The sequence below is a fragment of the Sorex fumeus genome, unplaced genomic scaffold (assembly GCF_029834395.1).
Source record: "Sorex fumeus unplaced genomic scaffold, SorFum_2.1 ptg000006l, whole genome shotgun sequence".
NCBI classification, from domain to species: Eukaryota; Metazoa; Chordata; class Mammalia; order Eulipotyphla; family Soricidae; genus Sorex; species Sorex fumeus.
This window is the reverse complement of record NW_026606063.1, coordinates 38629568-38641348: the sequence shown is the minus strand read 5'-3', so window position 1 is coordinate 38641348 and position 11781 is coordinate 38629568. Positions and strand designations below refer to the sequence as shown.

The window sequence follows — 11781 nt, the reverse complement described above, 5'->3', positions numbered from 1 at the left end:
GCACTCCATCCCTCTGAGTCGCCTTCCTGCCCCCCCTTTCCATTTGACCCTTTCCTCGTTCCCCCTGCCTCTGCCAAGCGTTACTCTCAGTTTCCATCTCGTCCTGATTTTTCACTTCCCTGTCCTACCCACCCATCCCCAACATAAGACTTACTAGAATTTTCACTGGAGTTCTATTTAAAATATTTCATTAATTTAGGGGCAATTAACATAATCTGATAGTCTTTCTGTGCAAGAACATTTTATACTTTTCTATTCTGGTCTACTTTTGTGTTCTTTGGGAAAGTTTTAGTTTCCTTATATAGGTTGTACACATTTCTTATTCAAAGTTATATCTATATAGTCTCTCTTTTTTGCATCTATTATGTATAGTTTTCTATTTATGCCTTGTGGGGGGATAAGGAGGGCTAAGACCATTCCCCGTGACATTCAGAGGCTATTTCTGTCTCTGTGCTCATGTCTGTACAGGATTCAAACTGGGATTGATTGCACTGAAAGGCAAGTACCTTAACCCTTGTACTATCTTTCTAACCCTATCTCATGGTCACTTAACTATGAAACCCAATATTTCAGATTATTTGTATTATACTGCCAACCATGTAGAATTTTTTTTAAAATTTGGGCCAGGAACCAGAATGATAGTACAGTAGATGGACACTTGCCTTGCACACAGACAGCCTGGGTTCAATCCCCAGCATCCTATATGGACTCATGATCACCACCAGAATTAATTCCTGAGTGCAGAGCCAGAAGTAACCCTGGAGCATCACTGGGCGTGTCACCCCCAAAATAAAAATTTGGGCCACAGCTAGTAGTGCTTGGGGCTATTTCTGATCCAGTGGTTGGGGGCAGGGTGGGTCACTACCTTGCAAAGTGGTGCCAGGGATCAATCCCAGACTGCCTGTGTACAACCTCTCTGAATCAACCTTAAAGAATTTTCTTAATAGTTATGACATTTTCAGTTGTAATCTCTATTGTTATACTTATTTTATTGCTTACATTTTAAATAATCAAGTATTAAATAGCCTGACTCCAAGGCCTGAGGCAAATCTGGCTTTCCATGACTTCCCTGATTTCTGCTCCAATTTCTCTTTGCCTTGTGAATGTTACTAAAATTACGTTGGCCTTTTCCTGCCCTTCCGATGAACCAGCACATTTTGAACCTTTGCTCTCCCTGTTTTCTCTAACCAAAATCCTCATCCTTTCCGGATGTTGGCTTGGATCCTGTTCTTACATCCTCCAGATATCGCCTGCTAAACTCCTGGCATTCCCAGGGCACCCTACCTTCAATTCCCAGCACCCACCTTCCTAGTACCCCACATTTATCACCCTTGCATTGGCTGTCCTTAGAAGTTTATCTTCAATGAGCATATTAAAGGTTTTATGCTTTTTAAATTGTTTTACTTCCTACAAAAATCTAAGTTTCAAGAAGATAGTCTACACTGGTATGCAGTGTGGTTGTGCCACCTTGGCAGCCCAGGGCCTGGAAGGCTATTGAAAAAACAGTGTTGGGGGCTGGAGCAATAGCACAGCAGGTAGGGCATTTGCCTTGCACGCAGCCAACCTGGGTTCAATTCCCAGCATCCCATGTGACCCTCTGAGCACCACCAGTGGTAATTTCTAAGTGTAGAGCCAGGAGTAACCCCTGTACCTCACCAGGTGTGACCCAAAAAGCAAAATAAAAGTTTTGAATGAATGCATAATATCTTAGATAAATGAATGAAACCAAAGAACATGCACGTGGCTGCTGTGATTGGATGATGAAACATGAAGAAATCCAGATCTGAAGAAGGAAATAATGAAAAGACTGGAGTGATAGAACAACAGATAAGGTGCCTGCTTGCCTCACACGTGGCCAAACAGGGTTCAAACCCAGCATCCCATATGGTTCCCTGAGCACTGCTACTATTCCTGAACACGGAGTCAGGAATAAACTCTGAGCACAGCCTAGAACGGTCCCAGCCCTCTCACCCCCCCTCCCCCGCCAGAAAAAATAAAAGAAAAAGAAAGAAAAGGTGAATTTTAAAGAGTAACAACAAGTATGGACTGGCAGCGGATCAGGCAGAGGGACTGCAGAGGATTCTGTCCCATTTCTCAAGCCACTGAGGGCGGGAGCTGTCCAGCAGTGACCTCCTGAAGTTGTCGTGCTTCTGCCAGAAGTTTCCATACCCCAGCCCAGGGTCCGATCACCTACCCTTCCTATGAGATACGCCATGGAATCAAAACTGGCTGATGGAATGTGAGTGGAAGCTTCTTGGCCTCTCCTACCTGAAGACTGGAATGAAGATGGAGAGCTGAAGAGTCAAGCTAGGTGGTCGAGATGAGATGTACATCCTATTTCAAGGCCAAGAGACAGACGGAACACTTGGGGCTGCTGGGAAATCCTGGGAAATCTCCTAGATGAGTCACTTACCTTTCTGAAAGAGTACACTTACTTGTAACACGGAGAAATATATTTCTACCTTGCTTGAGCCATGGTATTTCTTTGTTACACAAGTTTGTGGAGATTTAGAAGTTATGGTTAGAAATAATTTTCCTTCGAAATTTTTGATGTGACTGTCTAGATATCCAAAATCTCATTTGATTTTTTAATCAAACCTGTTTTTTTCTACTTTTATATTTTGTTTATATCTAGGAGCTCCAGAGTCTTTCCTGTAATTAATTGTTCAAATTTGAACCTATTTTCATTCCTTGTGCTGGATACTCATTGCACAAACGTTCCTTCCTTCCCATCTCCGTTCCCTTTCCTTCCCTTCCCTTCCTTCCTTCCTTCCTTCCTTCCTTCCTTCCTTCCTTCCTTCCTTCTCTCCTTTCTTCCTTCCTTCCCTCCCTCCTTCCCTCACTCCCTCCATCCTTCCTTCCTTCCTTCCTTCCTTCCTTCCTTCCTTCCTTCCTTCCTTCCTTCTCTCCTTCTTCCTTCCTTCCCTCCCTCCTTCCCTCACTCCCTCCATCATTCCTTCCTTCCTTCCTTCCTTCCTTCCTTCCTTCCTGGGATAGAGCCCAGGGCTGCATGTACTTTACCAATGAACCACCCCAGCTTCTTTCTCTCCCTCTTTCTAGACTTCCCATCATTCATACTTTGGACTTTCTGTCTAGTTCACTAACATTTTTTTCTGTTTTATTTTATATTTTTTCTGTTATCTGGAAAATGTTCTCAAATTTATATTCTAAATAATCCATTAATTTTATAATAATTCAAATACATATAGAGGTCACACCCAGCCATGTCAGGTCAGAATGGTTGGTTGGTTATCTGCTTGAACGCAGGGTCTTGCTCATGCTAGGTATATGCTTGACTATTTGAACTGCAACCCTGGCTTCCTGCTACCAGTTCTTGTTTGTTCTATAAATATTTTGTTTCTATGGCATCTTGTTCTGGTTTCAACCATAGAATATAATATTTGGGGTGTGAAAGGAGTAAGAAGCTGTTTGAAAGCCCTGAGTAAGCAGCCTGGATTATTGACTTTGAACTTCCTTCTCAGGTCATCTGACCATACATTCTTGTGCCCAGGGATGTGGCTCAGTGGTAGAACACCTTGGGCACGTGGCCATGCATGGCACGAGTTCAATGCCTGCTAGTGAGCACATTACAAGTGTGAGATTCAGATTTTCCAGCATTACTGTCAGCAGTCAAGTATGTGCGCCTTGCAACTAAGAGTGTGACCCGAGTACACCACAACTGAGTGTGAACCTCCAGTGCTTCTCAACAACACTAACAAAGCACCAACAAAAGGGAAGGGGGCAAAAAGCAAACCATTTGCAAAGGCTAAACTTGACGGCTCCACAGAGCTCCAGCAAGGAAAACCTCTGGCGACAATGACTTACAGGTGGATATGATAGTAATTTCAGTGATTAGAAACACAAGAAATACTTGTCTAGAGGCTGGAGCTATAGTACAGCATGTATGGTGTTTGCCTTGCACAGGGCCCACATAGGTTCGATTCCCAGCATGCCATATGGTCCTCTAAGCACCGCCAGGAGTAATTCCTGAGTGCAGAGCCAGGAGTAACCCCTGAGCATTGGCGGATGTGACCGCCCGCCCCCCCCCCAACAACAACAAAAAAAGAAATACCCTTGCAATTTATGTAAGAAGGATAAAGATAACAAAGTGATGTCAAGAGACAATCTAAAGGACTTGGGAAGAAATTCAGATCAAAGGTAATAATTGGGAATTCCACTTGAAGAGACCAGAGGAGATAAATGATAGAAATATGTATCAAACCAGGGTTTGAGTCTTGATAACAAAAGGGCCCACTCAATTCTTATTGCAGATGCTCAATAAATTTTTGTGTAATCAATTCATTTTTAGAAGAGACCTATCCCAAGAACTCATTGCTAGTTTTCATAAAACCTAGATGGGGTCTCAAGAAGTTACTTTGTCACTAGCCGCCTGGGCACTACTATTGGTGCATTGGGGGTGAGGGAGAGTGCTTAAAAACCAAAGGATAGTGAGGCACCCAGCAATCAAATCTTCCTGAAAAGAAACTCATGCTTTGGGTGTTTTTGTCTAAGACCCAAACTATTTCTAGGAGTTGAGGAGACAGTTCCAGAGACTAGATAGCAGACTTTCAATGCAGGAGCCCTGGGCTCTATTTCTGGCAAAGAAGGAACCCCCAAGGCAGGCTGCCCAGATCACCACCAGGGAGGAACTGTAAACAATTCTACAATGATCTGGTTTCTCCTAAAGATTTAGCTCCTCAGACTTTCTCCTTAACCTGCCATTTTTGTTGTTGTTTGGAGGGGGTACACCCCTAGCAATGCTCAGGAATTACTCCTGGCTCTGTACTCAAGAATCACTCCTGGTGGTGCTTGCAGGGCCAGATGGGATGCTGGGGATTGAACCCTGGTTGGCTGTGTATAAGGCAATCACCTTACCTGCTTTACTAGCTCCCTACCCCCTTAACTTCCAGTTTATACTTGGTCTCTTATACTGAAATTTTTGGCTCAACTCAAACAGCCTCACACGCCAGCCCTGCTCCATGGATTCCAGTTAAATCTCCCAGGAGAAACACACCAAGCAGCTAAAATGTATGGAATTACTAGGCCCCATGGCTGAAACCTCCGGGACACCTCTGGGAGATGAGTGGGCAAGTACTGGCCCCATCCTTACCCATACCCCGCTACTCACTGCAACCATGCCAATGGCTAACTCCACAGCTTCGTGAATATCTCTGCAGAGATGCCAATCTCTAAATAATTTCAGGTACTTAGGTACCTTCGAGGTCCAGGTGGGAAGCCTTCCCTCAACCCCTCATACTTCCGAAAGCTGGGGTCCCCCCTCAACAGCCCCCCATGTGGACTCATTGGCCCAGATCATAGATTCTGAAGTCTCTGGACAAGCAGCTGAGACACCTTCTAAAGTAACAAACAGCTTAATCAATTCTTAGGCAAGGACTTAACAACCCTGAAATCAGATATGACAATTTTCACATAAATTGATTTTATACCTATTGATTTTAAATATTGCAGCTTTGGTATCCAAACAATTTTAATTCTAGAATTGTATCAACACTTGTAGATTTTTTTTCTACATTAAATTTCTTTTTTGGGGCTGGAGCGATAGCACAGAGGGTAGGGTGTTTGCCTTGCACACAGCCAACATGGCCGACCCGAGTTCGATTCCTCTGCCCCTCTCGGAGAGCCCGGCAAGCTACCTAGAGTATCTCGCCTGCACGGCAGAGCCTGGCAAGCTCCCCGTGACGTATTTGATATGCCAAACACACTAACAACAAAGTCTCACAATGGAGACGTTACTGGGCCCGCTCGAGAAAATCGATGAACGGGAAGGCAGTGGCAGTGACTCAGAAATTTCTTTTTAAAAAAATGAACAATGAAAAGCTTGGCTCTGAGCATTAGGATAATTATTTCCATTATCTTACTTTACAGAAAATATTTCAAAAGATGATTACGTGTACTAGCAATACATGCTAGATTAAATTTAAGGTCTTTTTTCCTCCCTTCTTTCTTACAGGGCCTGCTCACCTGGTTTCCTAGGATATGCAAGAACATTTTCCAGCAATTGAACTACAGGGCTGGGCCAAGCTTAAGGTTTCTTTACATAAACTCTGGCGTGTATACACTGCTGTGATGAACAGGGTGAACATAAGATCTTAAACTTTTTTGATAAAGGCACCTTTTCTGCCAAGGTTGGCAATGATAGCTCACAGAACAAAGAAAAAAAATCCTTTTTTCTCGAGCTTGAAAGGGAACCCATCGTGGGAGACACACCGTCAGTGCAGTTACAGGTTACCCATAGCTCTGATTAAGAGCTGAAAGGATGGATGCCCTTTGAAGACGATTTGTAGCTGTGTAACTTTCCCATCTTTCAACTCTCTTGTAAAACAAAAACAGACTCTCCTAAGTGGGTTTTCTGAAGCACAAGAAACATACCCTTGGTCGTGGGCTGCATTGCTTTGAAGCTACGAGTGCAAGGAAGAGAGTAGCACGAGCCGGTTACAGAGTCCGGGCGGACCCTCGGCCTTAAGTGACCCGCGAAAACTGGAGAGAACGGCCAGCAGAAGGAACCATAGGTTACAGAAAGCCTGAGAAAGAAGGAGCACTGTGGCTCCCGATAGTGCCACCGCCCGGTGAACTCCCCAAACCCAGGGAGGTCCCCAAATCCTAATCTGGATTTTATTTGCAGAGCAAGTAAATTGACTTGGAGGAGGGCACTTGTGCAAGGAAGTTGGATCTGGAGAGTGGAGGGGATTAAACTAAGAGAAGAATTAGGCAGCGCTCAGAACTGGGCGGGACCGCCCCAGAGGGCTGCGCCCCGCAAACCCTAAGCCTACGATAGACTTTGCTCCCAGCCCGCAGATACCAGTTGAGGATTTAGTCCGACCTCCCCGCTTCCGGAAGCCGCCCAGGTGGGCGGGGCCTCTGCTTTCTCCCGCCGCAGATCCTCCCACCTGGGCCGTCCTCGAGGAGGGCGGGACCTCAGCCTCCTCCCACCACCGAGGCTCCGCCCACCACGGCAGTTTCCCCGCCCCAAGGGCGGGGCCTCAGTTCCTTCTATTATGGCTCCACCCACCGTGGCCGCCCTGCTACCACTTCCCTGTGGGCGGGGCCTCGGTCTCCTCCCGTCGTTGGGCGGGATCTCAGCCTCCTCTCGCCGAGGCTCCGCCCACCACCGGAGCCCTCTCACCGTCGTGGGCGGGGCCTCAGCCTCCTCCCATCTAGGCTCCTCCCACCACCGCCGTCGTTTCCCTACAGGGAGGCGGGGCCTCCGCCTCCTCCCATCGAGGCTCCGCCTACCACCACCGCCCTTTTCCCCGTCGTGGGCGGGGCCTCCGCCTCCTCCCATCGAGGCTCCGCCTACCACCACCGCCCTTTCCCCGTCGTGGGCGGGGCCTCCGCCTCCTCCCATCGAGGCTCCGCCCACCGCCGCCTCCACGCCCCTTGCCGGGTCGGGGTCCAGGCGCTCTGGGGTAGAGGTCGGAAGCCATGGAGGGTGGCTTGGGGCGCTGCGTGTGCGTGCTGACCGGAGCCTCCCGAGGCTTCGGCCGGGTGGTGGCCTCGCTTTTAGTTCCGCTGCTGTCTCCCGGCTCCGTGCTGGTCCTAAGCGCCCGCAGCGACGAGGCTCTGCAGCAGGTGGAGAGCGAGCTGGGCGCTGGGCGGCTCGGCCTGCGAGTGGTGCGAGTGCCCGCCGACCTGGGCACGGACGCCGGCTTGCAGCAGCTGCTGAACGCCATGCACCAGCTGCCCAGGCCGGAAGGGCTGCAACGGCTACTCCTTATCAACAACGCGGGTAAGAGTTCAACGCGGCTTTGAGACCTCGTGTGAGCGCTTGCAACATCGCTTAGCGGCCCCTGGTCCCGTTCTCGCTCCTTCGCCTGGAGATGTAAAGGTGACTCCCCGGAGCTAGCGGAAGACTTGGAAGTGCGGGTGGTTTCGGCTGGGCAGTTCTCTTCATTCCTCACGCCCCGCCGGGCTGCCAGGCCGGGTTTTGGAGTCTGTACAGTTTTCCTTGATGGCCTCGCCCGCGCCCTCTGGCGGAGGCCTGAGTCAGGGCACCAGGTCTTCCTGATGCCAGGCTACTCCAAGGCACCCCCTAGGAGCTGGGCATGTCTTCTTAGTATTTGCTCCTGGGGGCGATGGATTCCCCAGGTCCCATGGCTGAGCTGGGACGAAGCTCCGGGGAGATTACTGATCTAGGTCTGGATGGTAAAGAGGGGGTCTAGAGAAATTGGGAGAGGACTGGAGGACAGAAAGAATGCCCCGTCCTGGTCTGGGTGAGTCCTAAGGTCCACTTTCTACTTCCAGGCTCTCTTGGGGATGTGTCCAAAGGCTTCGTAGATGTGGCTGATCCAGTGGAAGTGAACAGCTACTGGGCTCTGAACTTAACCTCCACGCTCTGCCTGACATCCAGCATCCTGAAAGCCTTCAGAGACAGCCCTGGCCTGAGCAGGACAGTGGTCAACATCTCATCCCTCTGTGCCCTGCAGCCCTTCAAGGGCTGGACACTCTACTGTGCGGGGAAGGCAGCCCGGGACATGATGTTCCAGGTGCTGGCTGCAGAAGAGCCCGGGGTGAGGGTGTTGAGCTATGCCCCTGGTAAGTGGAGCCTGACTGCCAACCCTCACCCCCCCCCCCCCGCCGCTCCCCTCCGGGAGCTGGGCAGGGTGTGCACAGAATCTGTGGTCCCTTATGTCCGTCTCTCCTTAATGAAACTAGGAGCTCCTGGAAGTGCAAGTCAGGAGGGAATCAAGGATGGGAGGTGTGGGAAGCATGCCGAGCTGCCCAGACTGCAGGTTGAGAAAATCTGAGATGGGGGCCAGAGAGATAGTACAGTGGGTAGGGCACTTACTTTGTATGCAGCTAACCGGGTTTGATCTCTGGCATCGCATATGGTCCCCTGAGAACCACCAGGAGTGATTGCAGAGCACCAGCCTCCCCTCAAAACACCCCCCCCCCAAAAAAAGGACTGATAATGTTTCAGAGTAGGTTAGTGTGGGTTAGGGTTTGCAGTCCAAACCTGGAACCACTTCTTCAGTGGTAATAGGAAAGATGCTACTTGACTTAGGGTAGGTAACTTTGGGGGTGGGTGGGTGGAGGGCATACATGGCAGTGCTCAGGACTGAGTCCTTGCTCTGTTCTCAGGGATCACTCCCGGCAGGACTCAGGGGGCCATATGGGATAGTAGGGATCAAACTTGGGTCAGCCATATACAAGGCAAGTGCCCTACCACTGTACTATCTCTCTGGCCCCCTCAAGGGAGGTAATCTACACCCAAATGATCCCCAACTCTGGAATGCTGCCTGCTGGTGGGCGCTTGTACTGTTGAACAGTGCTGTGGTCTGTTTCCTTCGATGTTGAATTAGAGCCCAAGGGTGTTCAACTTGTCCGTGGGCTAGGATGGACTGGATCTGGAGTCTCCACGTGCCTCTCACAGAGTGGGGGGTCTCTGTGTGCTGGGGTTCCAGCCCTGGGGCTAACTGAAGGGGGAGGAGTAGGGTGGATACTTTTCCTACCATCCTCAATGCAGACTTTCTTATTGATATGCTTCACCCTGCAACCTCTTCTGGAACCCAGGACTCTTGTGAAGGCATTTTTGTGTGCAGAGACTTGCTCAAATGACTGTGTTGGGGGGCTGGAGCGATACAGCGGGTAGGGCGTTTGCCTTGCACGTGGCCAACCCAGGTTCGATTCCCAGCATCCCATATGGTCCCCTGAGCACCGCCAGGAGTAATTCCTGAATGCAGAGCCAGGATTAACCCCTGTGCATTGCTGAGTGTGACCCAGAAAGCAAAAAAAAAAAAAGACTGTTGGTGTTGGCAATGTCGGTGCTGACATTCTGCAAGGATGTGTTAGTGAGACGACCATAGCTGGGGACCATCAAGGGTGCTGAAACAGGTGAGCATCAGGCTTGTGTTTGTGTTCAGGACCTGATTGCCTGGATATGCAGAAGAAGCCCCCCTCCCTCACAGTTGGCTCTGAAGGCAGAAGGGAAAGGAAAGAGGAGGGATAGGTGGAAAGGTTCATCAATAGCAGAAATGGGAAAGGCAGGACAGGTGCTGACAGGGTAAGAGCTGGAACGCTTGGCTGAGGTTACAGTGGTCTGGAGGGCCCATGTTGAATGGGCATTGGAGTGTGCATATGTGTGCATGGGCATACGTGTGTATGTGGGTGCATATGCATGTATATGTGTGTGCATGTGTGTGTGCATGTGTGTGTACCTGTGTGCTTGGGCTAGATTCAGTGGTGCTTGGGCTTCTCCCTGCCTCTTTACTTAGAGATCACTCCTGGGGGTACTTGGGGGGACGTTATGCAGTACCAGGATTGAACTAGGCTTAGTCTTATGTAAGGCAGGTGCCTTAAGCCCTTAACCCTTGAACAATAATAGAGCAGAAACTTTGATGATGCTGAGGCACTCATGCCAGCCAGGCTGGGGTGCGGTCTCTAGCCAGACCTGACTCCACCTCCCTCTACACACACGGAACAACGTCCCCTTCTCCCCTTCATCTCCTAGGCCCCCTGGACACGGACATGCAACAGTTGGCTCGGGAGACTTCTGTGGACCCAGAACTGAGAAAAAATCTGCAGGAGCTAAAGACCAAGGGAGGTCTGGTGGATTGCAAGATGTCAGCGCAGAAACTGCTGGGCTTACTGCAAAAGGACAAGTTCACATCCGGAGCCCACATCGACTTCTATGATGAATAAATAAGCTCATATGCTGGCTTCTGGGAGTTTTCTTCTCTTGGGCAGTGCCCAGGACCCCTGTGTGTGTCCCTCCCCACACCAACCCCCATCCTGCCTTATATAAGTCCTTGCTCATGTGCCTGCATTCCTATGTGTGTACCTGTGTGTTTTGGTTACATCTAATGGTGCTCAGACCCCATCGTGATTGTGTCATCGGGTTCAATGGAGTGCCCCGTCTCTTTTGAAGCCCTGAGTAAGGAGGAGGAGGCTTGGAAGTCGGAACTATTCGTGTTTCTCTTCTCTCTCACTGGCAGCCGAATTTTAGGCAAGGCAAAGGCAAGACGAAAAACTGAAACCTGGAGAGAGGAGGTTGGGTCTCCTGTACGTGGATGAGGAGGGTGAGCTGGTGTCCTGCAGGAGAACTCCATAGACAGTAGATTCAAGATGGCCTGGGGCGGGCGGGAGTTGGCAGGAGTCAGGATGGGGTGCAAGTGCCTGCCCACGGAATGTCTATAGCTCAGGATAGCAGGGTCTTCATTGAACGTCCTGTCCTCATTCTAATGCTACCACCCTCCAGAACCTGCTGTCTGTGCCCGTGGAGAGGGACAGGGCCCTGGAGCCAGATGAAACTGGTTGTCCTTTATTGGTTTCTTCTCCTCCTGCTTCTCTTCTCCCAGCTGTGAAGAAGTTTATACAAATGCATGGTGCTAGCCTGATTTCTTGGGGGAATTGTCCAGGGTTTTCTGCCTCTTTGGAGTGGGGCGGGGCATATCCAGGGGTGTTCTGGGCTCACTCCTGGCTCTATGCTCAGGAATCACTCCCCTTAACCCACTTTTTAACTCTCAGACCCCCCCTCCCTCTTTTCACTGAGCACTGCCCTGATGTCCTAGGCAAGTCTCACGAGACCAGCCTGCCCAAGTACCCATTCCTTCTTCATGCTTCACTCCTTATTCCTTATCTTTTTTCTTTTTGGGGGGGAGATGCTGTTGGGTTGGGAGGTGTATAACTTGCAAAATATCAGGGGTTACTCCTGGTTCTGCTCTCAGGAATCACTCCTGGTGGTGCTTGAGGGACCATATAGGATGCTGGGGATATAACCTGGGTTGGCCACGTGCAAGGCCCAGTGTCCTCTCCCTCCGGCCC

General features: G+C 49.7%; 1 protein-coding gene across 1 annotated transcript; it reads left to right on the top strand.

Moving 5' to 3' along the window:
• The first annotated feature begins 7351 nt into the window (after positions 1-7351).
• Positions 7352-10676, top strand: SPR (sepiapterin reductase). The gene is made up of 3 exons (XM_056129813.1): positions 7352-7747; positions 8263-8553; positions 10469-10676. Exons 1-3 carry the CDS (start codon positions 7444-7446, stop codon positions 10657-10659), a joined length of 786 nt encoding a protein of 261 aa, XP_055985788.1. The 5' UTR covers positions 7352-7443; the 3' UTR covers positions 10660-10676.
• Positions 10677-11781: the final 1105 nt, after the last annotated feature.

What these genes read in the sequence shown, in the direction of transcription:
- SPR (XM_056129813.1), top strand. Translation starts at nt 7,444, where the DNA reads ATGGAGGGTGGCTTGGGGCGCTGCGTGTGCGTGCTGACCGGAGCCTCC. An exon ending in ACTCCTTATCAACAACGCGG is followed by an intron (nt 7,748 to 8,262) that starts GTAAGAGTTCAA and finishes TTCTACTTCCAG; the next exon opens with GCTCTCTTGGGGATGTGTCC. An exon ending in GGTGTTGAGCTATGCCCCTG is followed by an intron (nt 8,554 to 10,468) that starts GTAAGTGGAGCC and finishes TTCATCTCCTAG; the next exon opens with GCCCCCTGGACACGGACATG.